Source organism: Dysidea avara, chromosome 11 (genome assembly GCF_963678975.1).
Source record: "Dysidea avara chromosome 11, odDysAvar1.4, whole genome shotgun sequence".
NCBI lineage: Eukaryota > Metazoa > Porifera > Demospongiae > Dictyoceratida > Dysideidae > Dysidea > Dysidea avara.
In genome coordinates, this window is record NC_089282.1 from 4,304,326 (window position 1) to 4,326,542 (window position 22,217).

The 22,217-nt window shown below is 38.3% G+C and overlaps 1 protein-coding gene across 1 annotated transcript; it reads left to right on the top strand.

Moving 5' to 3' along the window:
* The first annotated feature begins 1,429 nt into the window (after positions 1 to 1,429).
* Positions 1,430 to 21,617, top strand: LOC136237516 (lysosome membrane protein 2-like). The gene is made up of 12 exons (XM_066027692.1): positions 1,430 to 1,678; positions 16,084 to 16,247; positions 16,304 to 16,451; positions 17,265 to 17,447; positions 17,498 to 17,546; positions 18,280 to 18,448; positions 18,505 to 18,671; positions 19,352 to 19,470; positions 20,659 to 20,732; positions 20,782 to 20,836; positions 21,187 to 21,289; positions 21,339 to 21,617. The coding sequence occupies exons 1-12, from the start codon at positions 1,529 to 1,531 to the stop codon at positions 21,500 to 21,502; spliced, it is 1,545 nt and encodes a 514-aa protein (XP_065883764.1). The 5' UTR covers positions 1,430 to 1,528; the 3' UTR covers positions 21,503 to 21,617.
* The last annotated feature ends 600 nt before the right edge of the window (positions 21,618 to 22,217 follow it).

Sequence of the window (22,217 nt, forward strand, 5' to 3'; positions counted from 1 at the left end):
TGAGAAAGCTAATCAACTGTTCAGTTGGTGTGTCATGGCCTCTGGTAAGTGGAGATGGTAAATTGAGCATTACAAGTTACACCGAAGTGATGGAGGTTCCCAGAGGCTTTATTTGTAGCCTCTTCTGGAGATGCATCTTAGTGCTACTAAATATATTCTCAATGATTATGTTTCTGATTACAAAACTCGCCTTATTAAATTCAACCCGGCTACTACCATTAATGTATATATTTATGACCAGTGTGACATTCTGCTCTTCATCAAATCACTTCAAAATCCATCCAATTATTTCGATATCCAGACCTTCATCAAATTCTGTCATCATTCTACTACGTAGGTCTTCTTCCTGTAACAAACTTGAACATGTTTTCACATTATCTAATCAACAAAGAAACTTCTACTTCAACAGACTTCCTCGAACTTTCAACTTAACTCAACCTTTTGTTACCACTAGTACTGAATTTCAACTAACTAAATTCACGGCAACATTTACGAGAAACTTCGATCCAGACAACCAACATAGTTTTCATTTTACTTGTCCGCTCCAAACATCCCAAGCCACCCAATTTTGATGCACTTATCAGCTAATTATAATTATCTATATAAGTAATAGTAGGTACTTAATTTTAATGTTAAGTTATGGGGTCTGGTACTTACCAGATTACCTTTAGTGCGATTGTAACTTATACTGTTGTACAACCATGTATATGCCTGCAACATTGCACTACAAAGCTTATAATCGAATTGAATTGTTATCCTGTCACATACTGCTGGAAACTGCATGTGGATGACTAAGACATGTCATAGTGGTGACTGTTCTATTAAATGACTGACTGCTCTATTAGAGTATGTTTGTATTTTTTGAAAGGGACACGTGCCCACAACATGTCACACGGGAATGCGGCAATGTTTAGAATTATGTTTAATAGTAGGTCATGCATTACTCAAATTTCGCTTCAGGACCCGTATTTCGTGGAGGGCAGTGCGTTTTTGATCAAGACGTTGAGCTAGTACGGACTGGGAAGCTGATAGTGAAGATTTCATTGCGGGGACCAGTTGCAGCAGGGCGGACCATCTGCAGCAACTTTACATGGTCCGGCCGGACTACTTGAGGCGCGGTAATTGGTCCGGCCGGACCACTTGCAGCGTGACAGGTCGCGTGTGCCCGAGGACACACCACGCTTTCAGTTACAGCGGTTCTAAGAGGCTTTGCGCGACAACAAGACGTCACGTGCGGTAATTATTGTTTGAACAAAAATGATTGGACGAAATCTTGTGCACGTGATTTTCATTTGTTTTGTCGCGCAAGGTTTCTTAGAACCACTGTAGACTACTGTATAATATACGTATGCATTATTTTCATCATCATTGATGGTTCTCTCTCTTAATCTATGTGTTACGTCACGTCGTGAGTCACCCACAAGTAGTGTGGTTACTAGTCACGTGAATGACATGGGATTGGGTGAACTTGGTCAATCCTCTTTTTGGTATCGTATCGCTCCACCTTTAATTACCATCCCTATTAATTATGTGCTATCGAGTGAGCAAGTGTTGTTTCAAGAGAAGACTGCGATGTTGGTCTGGCTGTTGTGTCGTTTCGTTTCTTCTGACCGTATTTTTCTCTCTGGCTGTTGGACTAGCATTAGCTGACGAGATAATGTTTCTCTTCGTTAAAAAGGTACGCCAGTAATACCAAAGGTGATGTCGCAACTTTCAATAGCTGTATCACTAGACAATGATTATTGTCAACTAGTCTCGTACGCCCTCAAGAGAATGCCATTAATAGCCATTAGAAAACCTTTCAAGAGTATATGCAATTACCCGACTAGACATTGGGTGACCTCGGTGAGTGCAGTTCGAATCCTGGGGTTGGAGGGATTTTTTTTCCTTACTTTGGCCCCTTTTCTGCCTACACCTTATCAGTCAGTCAGTAAGTCAAGTCATTAGGTCTAAGTCCCTGAAATTAGGTTAGGTAATCCTAAGGCTGCAGCACATGTTGCTGTCAGACCTTCAGTGCTGGTCACTGTAAAGTGCTAATAATAATAATAAAAAATAATAAAAAACTTTGTGGCCACGTAAGTAATGAAATCATATTAAATATATCACAAATAACGCCGTGGCTATTGTAGGGTTGGCAATGAAAAAAATCAACATCTATCAGCGGTTTCTCCTCCGACTCTGGGTGATCAGTTTTACTCAAGTCTACATCAAAGCCATAGGCTAATAATAATAATAGGGGAATCTTGAACGCTGACCACTTTAGTTCTTTTTATACTTAAGTTTTTGAGATTGTCTTTCCCTTGCCACCCTCACTTGTGGGGTATTTTATTACCTTTTCCGTGGTTGTGTGTGTCCGAGGACTCACTCACTAGTTAGCTATTCTTTATTTTGTAACATAACTTGGTTATTCATCAATATTGATGGTTTCTCTGTGGTGATTCCCCTTGCTGTTTCTGCAAAGTGCATTTTAGTTTTTCACGGTTTTCAGGCTTTTGAATAAAAATGGGCAACAGCATCAGCAATGCTGTTTAGTGTGATTTAATGTATGGTACATTACATGGTGGTGATTATATTATTGAAAACGGTTGCGTATTCTTGGGTAAACGGATGCTGCAAGTTTCTAAATCATAGTGTGAGTGAGTGCATCAGCTTGTGTTGGCATGTGCAAAAAAATGTCTGGAAGTTATTAAACAACCCTTGGACTTCGTTAAGTTAGTTTCAGTGGATTAATTTTTTTATTGCAGGCCAGTCAAGCGCTGTTTTAGCAAAAATTGAAGTACAGTGAATCACCTTTTAAGCAAGTGTATTTTGTAGAGTATAAAAATGCAATTTGTAGAGTATAAAAATGCAATTTGTACCAAATGAACAAATTACAGTAGCTTTGGCTCCAATTTGTACAATACAAGTAGCAGCAAATAGTATTGTAACTAACACCTTGGACAACATATGGACTGTAGTCCTGTCGTTAGGCATTAGCCCACTTTTATAGCCCACTTTATTTTTCCATAATTATTGGGTTATCAACCACATGATCTGTGAAGTCTCATTAATTTAAAGAGCCAAGAAGGTTCTAGTCTACATCCGAGGGACCCGCAAGAAGCCTGGCCTGAAATGTTGTAGATTGCTGGTAAAATCTGGACTAGTTAACGATAATTAAGATATTATGGAAATCTTGAAATCTCACTTGAAAACCTTGCCTCTGGTTTTGTGGAGTTTGTCAATCCCTCATCTGAGTATTGCTAGATGTAATACACTACTATGGTTGAAATAAATTTATTGCTATCACTTTTGTACATCAGGAGTTTATCTAGAAGTGAGGAAGGCCAAGATAGGGTCCGCAACGCGAAAAATCGATATCCTCCATTCAACTACCTAACTATTGTCATGTGTTAGGCTAAGTATAACTTGAACAACACCAGCGTGGCAGCCAGTTTATCACTTTCTTGTGGTAGAAAATGATAGTAAAATCACATGATTTTCCGTTGCAGCGGTTTTTAGGGTTCTTCGTATCAACTCTCATGCAACATTGTTCAAGTAGTCAATCATCAACTCAAAGTATCAGTGGTTTGATTTTATTGGTCAGTTTCTGGTGGCAGCATGATCTGTGTGGCAAACAAAATGTTTCTTTCTCTGGAGCACAGGACAAGCAGAGTAGCAACTGTTCTGTGGGTCAGCAATGACCAGTACTAGGTAAAGTATCTGCATGCAGAGTATGGTTATAATTGATGTTAGCCATCTGGCTGAGCCATCTATATTCTGAAATTCGGCCAAAACGATATGATTTTTCCAAATAAATACCAGAATTAAATATTAATTCCTTGTATTTGCTTTGTGTGTGTGCATGTTTATTTTGGGTATTGTATCTATAGTTGTATTTGTGTTTTGTACTCTTCTTCTTTGCTGACAGGGCTCCACTGAAAATCAGTATTTAGTTACTGAGTGGACCCCATGTTTTAAAATTACAACTACAATTAGAATGGTTGATACATCAGTGAGACAGTCTCCAACAGCAAGGATATGAAGCTTATAAACACCTAACAATACGGCTATCTTGCCCAGTTAACGCATAGAACAATCCAATGCATGAAATAGGAACTCACGTGATCGAAATGCAAACCGCAAGCGTAATCTATTCCAATGACCTTAAAATCACAACAAATCAAATGATGATAAGTTTGTACGCATTAGATTCCTCATCTTGATTAGCCCTGCAGTTTAAGACTCTCCTTATGATGTCATCACAGTATAAGACACACCTGTGCTGGCCCAGGCCATGCCTAAGTGAACAATTAACATTAAAAAAAATATTTACAAAAGGAGCGTACTACAAGATTCCTTTTCAGAAATAAAAGCAATTTCATGAGTAATCCAGTGAAAATATACCTATGCTTGGCAAGTACATACATCATGTACGTCAGGTAGTGCCTCTGTAGCTACAAAGCCTATTTGTTACCAATCACTATCTGCATTGCACATAAATGCAATCATAGCATTAGCATTAACAGGAATAATTATTAGCCTCCTTTATAGGAGTTTCACTTCTACTGCCTCTCCTTTCTTAATCTGATGCTTTGCCAATGCCAGCACTTCCTGTTTGAGGGATTCTTGTACATCTAATGCACTCAATGTTACAGAATGTGTTATCGCTGGAACCTCCTCTATCTCCTCATCATCATTGTCATTATTAACAGTATCCGTTCCTCCTGGTCATCTTACTTTGATCATTTCAGAATCACTGTCTGCATCTCCTAGCCATTCCCATTCCTGAAGACCTGGTTGCCTTCAAAACATTGGTACTACAGATTTACTAATTCATTTTCCTGTAAAACAGTAAATCAGTTTTACATCTGTTCTGTATTGATATGTAGCAAGTAAACACTTTACATTTGATTGAAGCAGCTGTTTTTATTAACAAGACTAAACAATGGATGCATGAACATATTTACTTATTCAATCCTCTAGTAGGAAATTAGATCAACCAGTGGGTAGACAATTAATACTGCATTAACTAATTGGATGACAATGATCTGGCTTCTTTTGGTTTACCAGAACATCTGGCACTGGCTTTTGGACATTTGGTTTTACCATGTGGTCAAACCAGATGTCCAAAAAGCAATTTGCAGGAGAACTTTTATAGCTTCATACATTTTTGCCCTGTTACACAAGGAAGATTTTTGGTGCTCATTGGTGCATATTTTCTTAGGCTCCCTAATGGTACAAGTTTGTAATTTCATAACCTATTGCATTGGCAAGTTATTAGCAATCAAGTGAACGTGTACATAGACCTATTGTAGTTGCTGTAGGAAATTGATAAATGTTTTTTAACTTCATCCCTCCGTGTGTCTGATAAAAATTTTTATGCACAATGATCAGTTCGGGTATGCTATGGGACTGCATAGCTACTGAGCTATGCAAGCCAAAAAGCGGAAAAGGTATCTAGTTAATCTAGTCAGAAAAGTCATCCTGCTAGCTACTAGCACTGATGAATCATTACTAAATGTACAACGCTATTGTGTCAGTTGTATGATGCTAGCTACAGTATAGTGATCAATGCTGTGGCTGTTTACCACACTCAGTGCACCTGTTGTACGTATGAGATGCACTTCATTTATCCACTTCCACTGGCAACTACTTTATATTCATTAACACAATAGTTAGCATCCAGTGGATGCAAGTACCCATTGGGCCACTTAAAATGCTGGAACATTGCAGGTGGCTGATTACAGTTCATTGCAACTGACTCATTATCACAAATCGCGGTAACACAAACCGCAGTATTTAGGTCGCCTGTGTCTTTTTGCCAAAACCCTAATAGAACACACACCTAAACATCACCTTAGAAAGCTCCCCAACCACTAAAGAGCCCTTAGACTTACCAGTGTCCTCCTTTGTGTCCCATTCATCTTTGCTGACAGTGAAAAGTGTTGATTTGGCGGTAGCACGTGATGGCTTCCCTTCGTAACGGAAATTGTCCGTATTTTTCATAGTGGCTATTTTTATAGCGGAGGTACTTTTCAAGTAGTTCTTGATTCATACTGCTGTGTAACGGGTTGAACATAGCTCACAAAGAAGTGTAATGAGGTAATGGATACTTCACTTTCAGATGATAATTGATATAACTGGGGCCCGCAGCACCATTTCTTTATTTTGGTATGCGTGGATTGCAGAGGTGCTTTTCGAACAGTTCTTGATTTGAAATGCTGTGTAAATGCTGTGTAGCGCATTGAACATCAGTGATGCACCGATACCACATTTTCACTACCGATCCGATAGGGATTGACGCTCGTGGTTGGCGTCGACTTTGTACCTCATTCCACTCTGCTTCAGGTGAATTGTGTGTTGCAATGTCCTCATTTGCTCGTCGTTTATGTACTGTTTTCCTCTCCCCAGATTTGCTCTCGCCTTTTTTGGTGTGTCGCCTCATTGCTTTGGATAAAAATCCTGGGGTGCGGCCTATTGGTGTGTGCGAGGTTATGAGACGTATTGTTGCTAAGGCTGTGCTGGTCATCCTGCGGGATGACATTCAGGAGGCAGCTGGTTCACACCAACTTTGTGCGGGGCAACTTTCTGGGGCGGAGGCTGCGGTTCATGCTGTCCAAAAGGTTTTTGAGGAAGGAAGCACTGAGGCTGTGTTGCTGGTGGACGCCTCCAATGCCTTTAACTCGCTGAACCGTTTGGTGGCTCTACACAACATCAGACAACTGTGCCCGCCACTTTCCACTATTCTGATCAATATTTATAGGTCTCCAGCCTCTTTGCTTGTTTCTGGGGAGGTTATTTTATCAGAGGAGGGTACTACACAGGGAGACCCACTAGCTATGCCTATGTATGCCCTTGCTACAGTGCCTTTAATCAATCAACTTCATGGGACAGTGGACCAGGTCTGGTATGCTGATGATGCTTGTGCTTGTGGCAGTATACAGGACTTGCTCATCTGGTGGAACCAGCTCTGTATTAAGGGACCTGCTTTTGGCTATTTTGTGAATGCTCCTAAAACTTGGTTAGTTTCTAAGGAAAGGTTCCATTCAATTGCTACTACTCTGTTCTCAGATACTGATGTTCAAATTACTTCCGTGGGCCGTCCCTACCTTGGGGCTGCCATTGGTTCAAACGCTTATGTCCAGGAATTTGTGAGGGACAAGGTTACTGGTTGGTCAGCAGAGATTACACGGCTTGCCAAGTTCGCACAAGTTCAGCCGCATGCTGCTTATTCCGCTCTCACTCATGGCTTGTCAAGCCATTGGCTCTACCTTTGTCGCACTACTCCAAACATATCAGAAGCTTTACAACCCCTTGAGGACAACATCCGACTGGTACTTATCCCTACTTTGATGGGTTGCTCTCCACCAAATGACACAATGCATAAATTATTTGCCCTTCCACCTCGATATGGTGGTTTGGGTATCATAAACCCAACTCTTATTGCAGCTGAGGAGTATTCAGCCTCGTGTCACATTACTGAGCCTCTTTCACAATTCATTCTGGACCGGGGTATCAATTCGGCTATTGTTAAAACAGAACAGCTATCTCGCAAGTCCGCAATCCGCAATTCCAAATCTTTCAACTATTCGGATAGATCTTCCAGTTTGCGTACCCACTTAGATCCCTCCTCTCAACGCGCTTTAGATCTAGCCTCAGCCAAAGGGGCCTCCAACTGGCTTACCACCCGGCCCCTACAGGAACATGGCTTTGCACTGCATAAGTCCACGTTTCACGATGTCGTGGCACTACGTTATGGGTGGTCTCCTCAGCGGACTCCTGCTCACTGTGCATGTGGGACTTCCTTTTCAGTGGAGCATGCTTTATCCTGTCCCAAGGGTGGCTTACCTTCTATCCGACACAATGAGATCAGAGATCTAACTGCTACCCTGTTGACTGAAGTATGCTCTCAGGTAGCTGTTGAACCAGAGCTCCAGCCGGTTTCACAGCAGGACTACCCTGCTTCTGCCAATATCCAAGATGGTGCCCGTCTTGACATCGCCATGAATGGTTTTTGGGGTGGAAGAAGTGAAAGATGTTTTGTGGATGTGCGGGTGTTCAACCCTCTGGCTGCTTCTAATGTGTCCTCATCACTGGCCTCCTGTTATCGGAGGCACGAGAACATTAAGAAACGTGCGTATGCTCAGAGAATTCGTGAGGAGGAACATGCCTCTTTTACCCCCCTGGTAATGTCTGCCTCTGGTGGTCTAGCTCATGAGGCTTCTGTTTTTTATCAACGCTTGGCTCATCAACTTTCAAACAAGTGGGGCAATGATTACTCTGTTGTCATGGGGTGGTTAAGGTGCTGTCTATCTTTTTCTCTCTTGCGGTCCTCCATACAATGCATCCGCGGAGCCCGCTCATCCATCGGTCACTATGTTAAGACTCCCCCAATTGTGGAGCTGATTCGGGCAGAGTCTCAGTTTGCCGTGGACTAAGAAAGTCCCGGTTTGTCCAGCACAGGCCATTTATGTGCTGGGGGTGGTAGGCAAGGGCAGTCCATCAAGCCCGGGTAAAAAAAAAAAAAAAAAAAAAAAAACCGAGTACATTTTAGATGGAAATGACCGATACCGATCCGATACCGATACTCTGCCACACTGAGGCATTACTCACAGAAACAGCTGGTAGTTCCAATAGTAGTTGATAGATCTAGACTAGCTTGCTAAGCACATTAGTTAATTTCATAAACTGTGGTTCCTAGTTTTGTGGCCATCAACCACGAGGACAACAATCATTTATGGCTTCAATGAATCTTATTTCGTGGCTTACTGCTGTTTCCACATACTAATAATGTTAATGGCTGGCTTCTTTAAAAGAATTCATGGCCACTTATATCAGCTTTTGCTTAACTTCGTTTGACACGCTACATATGTCGCCATCTTGAAAAGCAATTAGGTGACGTCACACAAAGTATCGATTAGTATTGGAAATTTATAGCTTTACCGATACCAGTCCGATACCTCCAAAATAGGGCCGATACCAATACTAGTATCGGTATCGGCCCTATTTTGGAGGTATCGGACTGGTATCGGTAAAGCTATAAATTTCCAATACTAATCGATACTTTGTGTGACGTCACCTAATTGCTTTTCAAGATGGCGACCTATGTAGCGTGTCAAACGAAGTTAAGCAAAAGCTGATATAAGTGGCCATGAATTCTTTAAAGAAGCCAGCCATTAACATTATTAGTATGTGGAAACAGCAGTAAGCCACGAAATAAGATTCATTGAAGCCATAAATGATTGTTGTTCTCGTGGTTGATGGCCACAACGAGGGGTCACCAACTCATGAAAAAGTGGTACGGATTTCAAAATCTTGAACAAATTTGTCAAGATTTCACGGGTTTCAAAAGATTTCGCAAAATCGAACGAGAGCTGCAAAATTTGATTTTAAATTACAGGTTGGTGTAGAGTGATAAGTTCTGAAATCACCAAAAAGTAGTGAGAGAAAGAAACAGAAGTTCAGCAGGCATGTAAGAGCAAAGCCTCACGAAATAGAGAGGAATTGTGAAGCCATATAAAACCAGGAGTAAAGCCTTGGCATAACTATTAAATGAAACCTTACAAAACCAGGAGCAACTCGCAGCTGAAGCCCTATAAACCAGGAAAAGGCCAATCATTCAGGGGAAATCCCGTGCGAAACCCCTCAAAACCAGGAGCAACTGTCAAAGCTCTATCTGGTGTGAAACTCCACAAAACCAGGAGCATCTCAGTGTATGCTTAAGTTGCTTTTGTAGTTGGTGTGTTGCTAAGTTTATGAAGTTTTGCTAAGTTTATGTTGCTAAGTTTGCAGTTTGCTAAGTAAATCCATTCTTACTTTTGTGCAGGAGCAGTTTGCATGAATTCCCCAGGTTTTGTTTGGCTTCTTTCCCACAGCTCCTGGTTTTGTTTGGCTTCCACAACTCGCTTAATATAAATCGGCTTCTTTCCCACAACTCCTGGTTTTGTTTGGCTTCCACAACTCGTTTAATGCAAATCTGAAACGGAGAGGAACATCGGATTTCATTCTCAATTCGATTCTATCCTGGTTTTGTATAGCTTCTTTCTCACAGCTCCTGGTTTTGTTTGGCTTCCACAACTTGCTTGATACAAATCCGAGGCGGAGCGGAACATCGGATTTCATTCTTACGTTTGTGCAGGAGCAATCTGCATGGATTCTCCTGGTTTTGTTTGGCTTCTTTCCCACAGCTCCTGGTTTTGTTTGGCTTCCACAACTTGCTTAATACAAATTCGAAACGGAGCGGAACATCGGATTTTATCGATATACTTTTGGACAGTTTTCATGGATTCTCTCCTGGTTTATGTGGCTTCTTTCCCACAACTCCTGGTTTTATTTGGCTTCCACAACTCGCTTAGGCCAATGAAACTTGATTATCAGTTTCTCGCTCAGATTTTTGAAAATTTGATGGGGGCGGGCGGTTATTATTCATTATTTTCCAAAAGCACAGCACACATCCCAAACATGAAGATTTCTGCCATAAAACACAGATCTACATTGATTAATCTTGCATTAAATAGCTAAAGTATGTTACTAATCTATAACAAGTGATTTTTCCATTAGAGTATAGCTGATTGCTCTATTAGAATAAAAGTGACTGCTCTATTAGAGTATTTCGATCTGAAATATCAATAATGAAATTCCATGCGGGTGTATCAAAAGCATGCGGGCGATGACGCGAAACTGCTAATCAAGTTTCATTGGCCTTAATAATATAAATCCGAAACGGAGCGGAACATCGGATTTCATTCTCTCCTGGTTTGTGCGGCTTTTTTGCCACAGCTCCTGGTTTTGTGCGGCTTCCACAACTTGATTATACAAATCCGAAGCGGAGCGGAACATTGGATTTCATTCTTACTTTTGTGCAGGAGCAGTTGAGTGTAAGCTACGGTACCAGAATGAGTATAGAATCAGAATCACGATAGATTTCGTATTTCAGGCAGGATTTTACTGGAGGTGTACGAGATTTCGAAGCAGTTGGTGACCCCTCGGGCCACAAAACCAGGAACTACATGCAGTTTATGAAATTAACTAATGTGCTTAGTAAGCTAGTCTATCAACTACTATTGGAACTACCAGCTGTTTCTGTGAGTAATGCCTCAGTGTGGCAAATGTAAAAACTGAATAGCTACAGTGTTTGGGGAGGGATGACCCTAAAAGCCAATGATGAATGAGATTATGTACTATAATCAGTCCCTCCACTCACTTTCATCACTTACATAACCCCTACATGATAATACTATAAGCATCTCTTGCTTCCATAATAGTTCATTTTTGATCGCATTGTAAATGAGAGCTTTGGCTAATGATGCTTTGAAAACAGCCTATTATGCTTTTGAGCAGTGCTAAAAATCTATAGTCAAAATTATGTTTTCTAAGTTTAATAACTGGCTGCTTTATTAAAAATATTGCATTTCCTGACTGCTCTATTAGGGTTAGTGACTGTTCTATTAAAGTATTGCAATTATTTTTCATAAATAATGAACCTATATAAAGAGTAAACGTTGTATAACCAAGTACTAAGGATAATATGAAATGCGGTTAAAATTATGTCATAAATAATGAATGAAATGAATAAATAAATAAAATAATGTTTGAGAAAACTACAAGGCCTAAGGCTTCGCACTCACCAGGGAATAGAATCCATGTTGTATGAAGAGACAATCGTATAATGGGTGGGTGCTTTCGTGGAGGTGATAGAAACATATGACAATTCTATTTAACGCCAATCAAAACAGTTAGCACGTGAGGTCCATTGCTAATTATAGACCAGGCGGATTCTAGACAAGCAAACTACTGTTCATTTGTGTTCAAAAGTGGGCTACAGCAACTATTTCAATTGGAAGATGAGTGGTTGTTATGCCTGCTTAATGAATAACATGATTGGAAGTTGCTACTAATCATTGGAGATTAGTTTTTGTTGGTTAAAACACTTTGATAGTCTTGTTTCTTTATGCGTGACTAGGCTACCTTCACTCGTGTATGGGATGGGAGAAAGCCTCACCTGGCAGGCCATTGTGCGAAGAAGGTGCAGTTTCCAGCCGGTAATCGTCTCCATAGATTAGGGAATAGCATTAGCTATAACTGTGTCAGTGAATTAGAAAATTGTTTAGTGAGTAGTGTCTGTACAAGATTTGAACAAGACGGTGTGGTGTGTCCTTCTCAGTTGCGGAAGGATTTGTTTACAGTTGGAGCATTTGATAATATTGATCACAATTTATCTTCTACAACCGCTCAGGGCTCGTTTCATGGCACTAGAATAAGCATATTTCAATCCGCACTACAAGTAATAGTGGAGTGCGTACAGACCCCATTATTGTCTGATGGAGAGAACACACAATGTGCCCTTAGGCTGTTAATTGCTATGTGCATGGCTGTGCTTGCTATTAACTGCTATTATTATATGTAGCTACAGTCTGTAGTCATCGGCAATGCTCCACATACTTGCACATACTGACATATCCATGAAATTCTGGTATTGCATTTCAGCCACATTTGTTCTCCAATACTTTTTTTTTTTGGTCTTGCAGCGTATCCACCGCATCATGTGATCATTTTAGTGCAAATGACCCAGCTCATGTTAAATCAAGACACACTACCATGTGTCGTGCGGCCCAAGAAGCCGGCGCGCCACGCCGTGAGTATATTTACGGGAAGAAAGAAAATGCAATTTTCACACCTTTGTAGTTCCATGATCCCTTATCCGATTGGAACTAGTGTCACTACAGAGGTGCCCGCCAGGTAGGCCATGCCGCATACCATATTTGAAACAAATCTCCATAGCCGTTTCTGAGATATGAGTGGCCAAAGTTTCGTTTTAATTTCTTCGTTTATTTTTTCTTCGCTGTGGGGGGCTACGGGGGCTTCGATTTCTTTTTGCACACTTTGCAAAACTTGCTATAAAACACAAATGTGTAACTCCATTGTATTGATATTTGGCACAAGTAAAGAGCATATAAAGGTACATTCGCATACCAAGTTTGCTATGAATCTGTTAAATATCCAAGGAGTTATGAGCGTTTATTCACGTAAAAAAAAGATGAAACTATTGTCACGGCTAAAGGGTAAACCGAGTAGAGGAGTAACTTGAAAATTCGTGTGTACATAGGCTGATAATTGTAGGAGTGCCTTTTGGTGGTTAGAACAGCAACAGACTTACAACTACAAAGTTATAAAGCTAAAACCGAGCAAGTGTAAAATCGCAGGATCGAGATACTCTAATAGAGCAGTCACTGGGGGGCAAAAAAAGGTGCATAAAAAATGTCAAAAAAATGAACTCATCATGACCAGAGTTCGAACCAAGGACCTCCATACCTAACGCCTGCATCCTTAACCACTGAACCACTGCTATCTCGGCTGATCACTTCACTTAATTTCTACCTTACAAATGAAAATTCTAGCTTAATAAGTAAAACTGATCTACCAATAGAAAATCTAGATTGTTCTAGAACATTCTATTTGTGTTCTATTAGATGATTTCAGCGAAAGCAAACACGTGCGCTCTATTAGAGCATTAGCACCATACTATTGTTGCAACACTTTGAGGCTCAATCTAGTAGCTATTTCATTAAATCAGAGCCATTTTCGTATCGATCAGTGGTATATTTGTAGTATTAACTTAGTTTCGTCCCCAGGCGGTCTGCAAGCAGACTAATATGACCGACTCGCGCCAATCATCATCATAATCATCATAATAAGTGCTATATGCTAGCAAAACTTGTGATACAACAGCCTGGAAATCATATCCTTGCAGGATTTGGTTTTTGAAAATACAAAAAGAAGTGAAATCCACTCAAAAACAGCCAACAGCCATTATTAAAATTTTTTAGCATTAACATCATTGCAGCCATTTCTTGGCCGCCACCTTTGATTTCACAACTTTTTTCACCCAGGCTTTTGAGGGCCGCACTCTTTTTTTTACAGCTTGGCTGTTTTTGAGTGGATATATACATATCTCAGATATCAGTTGTAGGTGACAGACAGTAGAAATACTCTGCTTTTATCCCAATTTTACCGTGGTCTGCTAATACATCCCTTATGTATATGTGCCAGTCAATTCCTCTAGAATTGTATTACTGTGCATCTTTTCTACCTGCACATACTGTGTTGGCCATGCACTGTTTGTACATGCCCCATTAGTAGGTTGTCCTGTTGGTGATTGTACTTGGTTGTATTTGCCCCGGGCCTAGATAAAGAGTAAAATAATAATAATAGTACTTGTTGTACTGATATGTAAGACTGTACTGTGTGTTGATGTCTTCAGTTGTATGTTTTGGTGCACATTTAACTTAAACTCTTGAAAATCTAGTTTGCTGGCATAATACTTCACAGAGTTTACTGAGTAGAATACTACAGTAATATTTGCAGGAGAGCACTGTATTTTCTCAGATATGGTAGTCGTATATGCAATCTTCTAATATTGGTATATGAAAACAACTCATAAGTTCAATGTAAGTTTACAAAATGTTGTATACATTAGATTGATTGATGGAAATATGGGTAAAACAGGTATATTAAGCATATTGATTCTCAAACGCTCCATTTCAACACTGATTTTTTCATTCACTTTAATTGCATGCTGGATAAAATTTAAATATACAAGTCTTAATTTGTTCACTCTGCCAAATGCTACATATATATGTCCACTATTAAATTTGTGACCACATTTCATACCAACAACAATGGTTGGTATTGTCAATCCTTGAACTTTGTGTATAGTTAAAGCCCAAGTTAATGTCAATGGAAATTACGATTGTGTAATTTCCACAGTACAAAGGTAAACTGCTCATTGAGACTTAAAGCTCTTAGAGTAACTGAAACTCAGCTCCTTTAAACAAGAGTAAACAAGCAATGGATGCATTACTGAGCTATATAGCTAGTCAACCAGGGTTAAATTCACACAACTTTACACTTTTTGTATGCGGGTCCCTACAAATATAGCGATATACTGGCAGTATGTCCTACCACACCATGTATGCTATAACCATATGGTCTCAGTTACTTTTATCGGGAGAGTATCTGCACTTCACAAGTGCTTTCATTATTCTAAGTACTTTTTTGTATAAGGAAAATCTGTTCACTTTTTGGGGATAAAAACTGCATAGCCTTCCTTCTAATGTCGTTCTCCATGTCTTCGGCCTATTATTGTGATTGTAACACCCGCTTTGAAGCAGATTTGCTTCTTGTTACTTTACCATTGAATAGTTAATTCTCAGTAAGCAACCAAGGTATGCAATTTAGTTTATGGTTTCTGTGGGGTGCTTTCTTTGCTCAAGATACCATTATGGAAATTCACAGTAGGGATATAACACTTCTTATTGTTTTACTGTGATTTAATATCGTGCACTACTCCAGCTTGTTTCAGTATTTTTTATCGATGTGCTATGGTCTCTACTCTAGTTGAAAATTCCAAATGTTTCTGTGTACTTGTTAAATAGGATCAGAAAGATAAAACTTAAGAAGGATGTGCATAAATACAAGCAAACCTGTAACTTGAAAGCTAACACTGAAACTTAGAACGTTCAAACATTTTGTTAGTGAATGTTCGAAGGTAAATTTCAATAATTCATCCCAGTCCTAGGGGCAAGCCTATAATCTGCAGAGTTTGGCACATAATTACTAAGTGAGAGACAGTATATTTTGAACATATCAAATTTATATCAACACACAGGGGCATGACATACAAACACTGTATAAATGTTATGTACATACCAGTCAGTATCTCACAAAATCAAGGTTGACAGGCCAGATAAGTCATTACCACATCAAAGGAATTTTGAGCAAAGTCAAAGTAAAGCAGTGCTGTACTGCTCTGCCACTCTTCAGGAAAGACCCTGCATAGTCTTGTGAAGTTTCAGAGAGTATTGGTTTAGAGAGAGAAAGCCTGCTTATGTGTACATGTACATGTGTTTGTGTGAGTGTGTTTGTGTACGTGTGTTGTGTGTGTGTGTGTGTGTGTGTGTGTGTGTGTGTGTGTGTGTGTGTGTGTGTGTGTGTGTGTGTGTGTGTGTGTGTGTGTGTGTGCACATGAACAGTGGCAATTTTTTTTACTATGCATGTATACATACAATCTGTGTGTAATCAGTTCTGATAGTTATTTACATACAGGACCTACAGCTGGTACCTGGTAGTGAAACATTAGATGATTGGTTGACACCTGCTGATGCGGGACAGATATATGACATTTTTTATGTTTTTGATACTCAAAATCCTGATGAATATGCTGCAGGAGAGGTTCCAGTAGTCAAAGAAGTTGGTCCATTTGCATACAAGTACAACTAGTCTTTAATAATCTACTACAACTGTATAATCCATGTTTATATTGTAGAAGGCATGATAACAAGTTTAATGTGACATGGAATAGTGATGAAACACTGATCACTTTTCATCGAGACATCTATTATGTTTTTGATCCTGATAAATCTGTTGGTGATCCTCATGATTACAGCATTACTGTGATAAATGTCCCTCTGATTGTGAGTGGTTAATCATTGACAGTTTAGTATTGCTATAAAATACATTAGCTATTCTAAATGATATGCTAAATACGCTTTCATAAAGGAAATATCCAGGTGTTTTTTAGAAAACAATAACAGAATGGTCACTAGTGTTTCATATGCTATAGTACAACTAAATTATTGAATGCTTTAGTTAGGTGCCATTTTAGACCTCTACATCAAAATATAGATGTAAAAGTAACTTCTAAACATTTTGGCTAAAGACAATTTTGTGTTGGCTGCAGTGTATTTATGTTCTTTCATATGTACATGTCTTCATAGAAAAATACATTAGCAATTAATGGGCTGTGTTTTAAAAATCAACATTATAGTGATCGTAAGTAAATTAGAAACAGGCACTGTGATTTAACTAAATAATTGTTCAGCACTATCAAGGTGGCTTTTTTCTTTGCTCCGTGATTATTTAAAAGCAAAATAATCTAATAGAGCAGTCACATAAATACTCTAATAATGTATTCAAGTGTATCTGATAGCAACAAAGCATACACTAAAACTTTTTGACAGCTGTTGAAAAGCACTTGTAATGTAAATTTAGCAGACCTTGCAATTTCTAGATTAGTTTCATGTGCATACCGAAACAATGATTGTATGTAGAATACAAAATTACTCCATCCAAAGCAGTCTTCATTGTCAACAAATCCATTAATGAAAGGTATACAAAAAAATGCACAAATATTGTATTTCTCCAAATATGAGCACGTTTGAAGACATGTAAACTTCTGTACACTTTAAATTATCTACCTATGAGAATAAATGTTCTTAATTGTACAGGCTGTTTTAGATCAACTCCCAGCAGACAACCTACTACCTCCAATACGAAGTGCCCTAACTCAGACATACTTAAGACTACTTGATAAACAAAGCTTGTTCCTAGAGTTAACTGCACAAGAGGTCTTATGGGGCTATGATCCCACGATGAGTTTAACTGATAGTGCAGTACTGGTCGCTGCAAAGGTGATGTTACTGTGTGCTTAAAACTATTTTCATGTGTAGCATCTATATAGACCAATCACAGCTCTAATTTTACTGAAGGATTTACCACCGCTGACACAGGTTTGTATTATTACTAGGAGTTCATCAAGTCTGAAGCAAAGGATAGCATGTAGTTTCATTATATCTTCAACATAAATGGACATTCATAGTAAAAATGGTCGCTGACAGCAGTCTATATGTGCACACAAAATTTACACCATATGCGCTTTATATTGTGGTTGTGCATGCTGAATGTAGGAAGATCTTTCCATTAAATTTAGGAATCTTCCTTTGGATTTAGACTCCTAATATAGTCCTCTGCAGGGACACCATATAGTTTGGCAGTACAATAGTTCTGACTATAAGAACAGTATATAGTATATGTTAACATAAAAATATGCTGTGGTCTACTCTCACTATACATAATGGAGTGTACGATATGGCGGTAGGAATGTAATACAGTATTACAACTAACTAACATTTAGTATAAAACTTTAAATTACAGATCCCTTGTGCATATAATGTTTCTTCAATAGTGAACATTACATTGGCTCTTTATTTACTGTATAATAACTGTGTAAAAATATGATTTTCATGTTTTTTTAATTTACAAAAGTCTAGAAAATATGTTTACATTGTTTTACAAAGTGAAGTAGCTATACATAACCTCAAAGATTATATTTTCTCAAAGTTATATCCTTATTTAATCCCTCAAAAATTTTGGCTATATGGTATAGGACACCACCATGTTTATTTATATACTCCTTTGTACTCTACAGACATAACTCTGTGATTTAGTGCACTTTTGGTCTAGGGAAAGACGATATTTACAATGTAGCACAACTTGTGCGTTGGAACAATCTCACTAGCATTGCTGTTTGGAATAGTGAAGATGCACGTCATCTGTATGGTACACTTGGCCTACGCTTTCGTCCAAGGCTGGAGAAGAGTAGAGTAACAGTTTACAGTGATGATTTTGTGCGGTGAGAAATACTTTAGAATGATAGACATAATATTAATGTTGATATAAATTTTGTAGTCATGTATCACTTGCTTATGGAGGTGATGCTGAGCTACGTGGAATTGATCTATATCGCTACAAATTGACACATCATTTGTTTAGTAATGTGTCACAATTTCCACTTAATGAAGGATACTATGCTTATGATTATAACTATGGAATGATAAATCTGTCTATAATATATGGTTTGTTTGTGTGTGTGTGTGTGTGTGTGTGTGTGTGTGTGTGTGTGTGTGTGTGTGTGTGTGTGTGTGTGTGTGTGTGTGTGTGTGTGTGTTATGTACATACGTACTAAGCAAAAACCGACTAATTTGCATAATTCTGTTTTTTTGGATAAATCTCATTGAACATTAATTTTTGTAAAACGTGCGTGCTGCAAAAATACACTTATAAATTGCTTCAGTAAACAGTGAAGCAATACTCAAATTGATAAAACTACTACTGAATTTGCTCATGAGCAGGAAAAATATCTTTGTTTCACTTCTATACCATGAAGCAAACATGAATTACGTATGTTGCTTATATTGCAGTAAAATGTAGCTGTTTCTAAGCCTACTTGTTTAAAAGCATGGGTGGATATAGGTCAAAAACTGTACCCAGTTTATGGAGAACACAATTAGACAAGTCCTATCTCCATAGTCTGTTACACTTGTGACATAATTATGATCAATTAAAATGAGCACCTTTAATTTAGTTTCTGTTTAGTCACTGTGTGTTTTGTGATTAGTTCTAAAAGTATTCACCAAATTTTAACTGATCGTTTTTCTGTGTAGACAATCCATTTTAAGAAATATAGATTTTTTTTTTTGCTCAGAAGGTCACATTGTTGTGTACATGTGTATAACCTCATTTATGTCTTCTCCAGGTATACCACTTTACAATAGTAACCCACATTGTCTGGGCTGTGATCCAGAGTACTTCAAGACTGTTAGTGGATATTATCCAACAAGAAGTAAACACGAGTCTTATGTGGATATTGAGCCGGTCAGTAAGCATGTTGCACATGTTGACAACTGCTGTAAAGATTGCACCATTTCTGATTTCCGTGGAAATTCGGTACACATACAGGGCTTTTAAAGGCAAATCTTGGTACCAAATTTAGTTGGAATACAACAATCATTCAGTTATAAATGATTATTCACAAAAAATAACACCAATACATTGGTTGTCATGTCTACAGGGTAAATCGCTTATGGGAAGAAGCTGAAAATTGGTACGTTGATAGGTTAACTGTCAAACCTCAAACCTTTTGTGATTTGGAAGAATTGAGCTAAAGACCATGTAGATACAGTGTGAAAGCCAACGGTGTGTAACATTCATATTATTCAAGTTTTGGTAATATTAAAATGATTGCTTGCCATGCCTACCAGGCAAGCTGCTTAAAGTAATGAGTAAAAATTTGGCATTAATCATCATAGAAATACCTCTCAGTGGTTTAGAAGAATTGAATTTAAAACCATTAAGTAATTATACGAAAATTGACTACCTGTAGCAAGTGTACATAATCAAGATACTCTAATAGTGTAGTCACCCTATTAGAGCAGGCAACTATACAGTAAGTCATTTTATTAGATAGCAGATCTGTTAACAGTCACCATGTACAGAGATCAACTCTGGTAACAAGTCACTCTGTAGAGAGTTCTCATCCTGCAGAGAGTTCACTTACGTTACAAGTCACCCTGTAGAGGATTCAATTACCTTACAAGTCACCCTGCAGCTATGCTACGAGTTACCTTGTAGATAGTTCAGCTATGTTACAAGTTATTCTGTGGAGAGTTCAGCCACAAACAAGTCACCCTGTAGAGAGTTTAGCTAAAAACAAGTCCTAAACACATTACTATATACGTACCAAAGTATCTGCTTTGCTTAGTTATCTATTACTACTATCTTCTGCCTGTTGTGCACTGCACTGATGGAGAATTTTAATGTTTAGGGTGATGCTGTGTAGTGCAGGGTCCAGTTTTATAATAATATTTCAAAAACTTTCTTGAAATTCAAGGAATTGAGAATTGATTAAAATCATTAACAAGTGGATTTACATGACAATAAGAAGCTTATTACTTAATCGTTAAATATTTCACATGTCAAATGCACCCGTATGGGTGATTTTCCAAAATTCAGTCACAAATTGTGATTGTATAAGTTATTCCACCGTGATATCTTCTTTTGCAGTTTACTGGTGTTGTCTTACATGGTGCTGCCCGTTCGCAAGCAAATGTCAGAGTAAAAAAGAATGAACATTTTAGGTAAGTGTACATTATTGTGTACTTCAAATTTACTGACATGTAATCATAGGCAGGTGAGATCTGTCCAATTCTTAACGATGTACCCTTGGTTCTACCAGAGCACTGTAAGTTATACAGATTATGAAATGTCTTATAATGAAACAATGACTAATGGCTTAAGTATTAGTAATACCTCACTAAACTCATCCTCTTTGATATTACTAGCTCAGCCTTATAAAATTGATCAGTTCAAAGATATTATACTTCAGTTCTATGATATAATTATATCACTTATACTACAGCTGCTCAAGATTTGCTGATATATACACCCATAGCTTTGGGTGTATACCCCCCCTGGTATAGCTATTAGCAAGAGTTCATAATATATATATTATGTACTCTTGCTATTAGCTTAAAACTTAGTTTTTAGAGGTAGCATGTCAACTTGTTTTAAACTATACTTATTTGTACATAGGAAGCAACGGCCTCTGAAAGTTCAACAGATGACTTTAAGAACCGTGTTCAACTTCCACGCACCATCCTAAATATTTTAGTGATAATTTGTTTAGTGTTATCAGGTGAGGTGAAGTGTTAGAAATATGATAATTACATCTGTGTGCATATTAGGACTGACCATGTTGTTGATGGCAGTCCTGTTATACTACCATAAGAGAGAAGAGTCAAAGACATCATATAATTCTAGTATCAATGAAGACAATGATTACTCATCATCACCATTATTAAAAAGCAATAATACAAACTACAATACTATGGAAGAGTCTATAGTATGAATGAACTAGTCTTTTTATTAAACTAGAAAATTTAACTATGCCTGTAGTGTAACTATAGGCGATGTTTTTATGTATGGAGCTTTCTTTGACAGACTTTACATGGTTTATATAACTTCCCATTTTTTTTTACAACAGGGAAGTGCTTTGGGGGTTCATGCAATCTGGACAGACGAGCAGAGAGCTGGATGTGTGATATTATGTCTGTTTTGTGAGATTTCAGTCTATTTCCTGCCTCTGACGGGCTGTTTTGTGGTCTGGTGCCTTAGTTACCATTCTCGTCCATTTTGTAGTCTATCTCTTTCCTGCCCTGCCACCCCCACCCCTTTTTGAGGACTCGTGATACAGCAAAACCTACCTAAAATGGCAGGAAACTCTACAGGGATTACCTTGGCCACTAGCTGCTCTTAAAGGTTGTGAATTGTTCCATCTTTGCTGAAAAATCCAAATGTGTAGCTGCCAAGGCTGGTGAGTAACAAAGCTTTAAATTATTCAAATACGTTTTTCTCTGAATCAACAATGCACCCATAAGGGTGATTTTCCAAAATCCAGTGACATAATATACTGATTATTAATTCCAATGAAGTTTGGTATTTAATAACTTGCATAATTCTTTGTGCATGTTATCTAATTAGCAAACTTCTTGTAATTATATTACAAAGTTTGAAAGCAGTTACTTCTGATTGTTCTGTTAGAAATTTTGTACCATTGATGGTAG

What these genes read in the sequence shown, in the direction of transcription:
- LOC136237516 (XM_066027692.1), top strand. Translation starts at nt 1,529, where the DNA reads ATGTGCTATCGAGTGAGCAAGTGTTGTTTCAAGAGAAGACTGCGATGT. An exon ending in CTTGGTTCTACCAGAGCACT is followed by an intron (nt 20,837 to 21,186) that starts GTAAGTTATACA and finishes ATTTGTACATAG; the next exon opens with GAAGCAACGGCCTCTGAAAG. An exon ending in AATTTGTTTAGTGTTATCAG is followed by an intron (nt 21,290 to 21,338) that starts GTGAGGTGAAGT and finishes TGTGCATATTAG; the next exon opens with GACTGACCATGTTGTTGATG.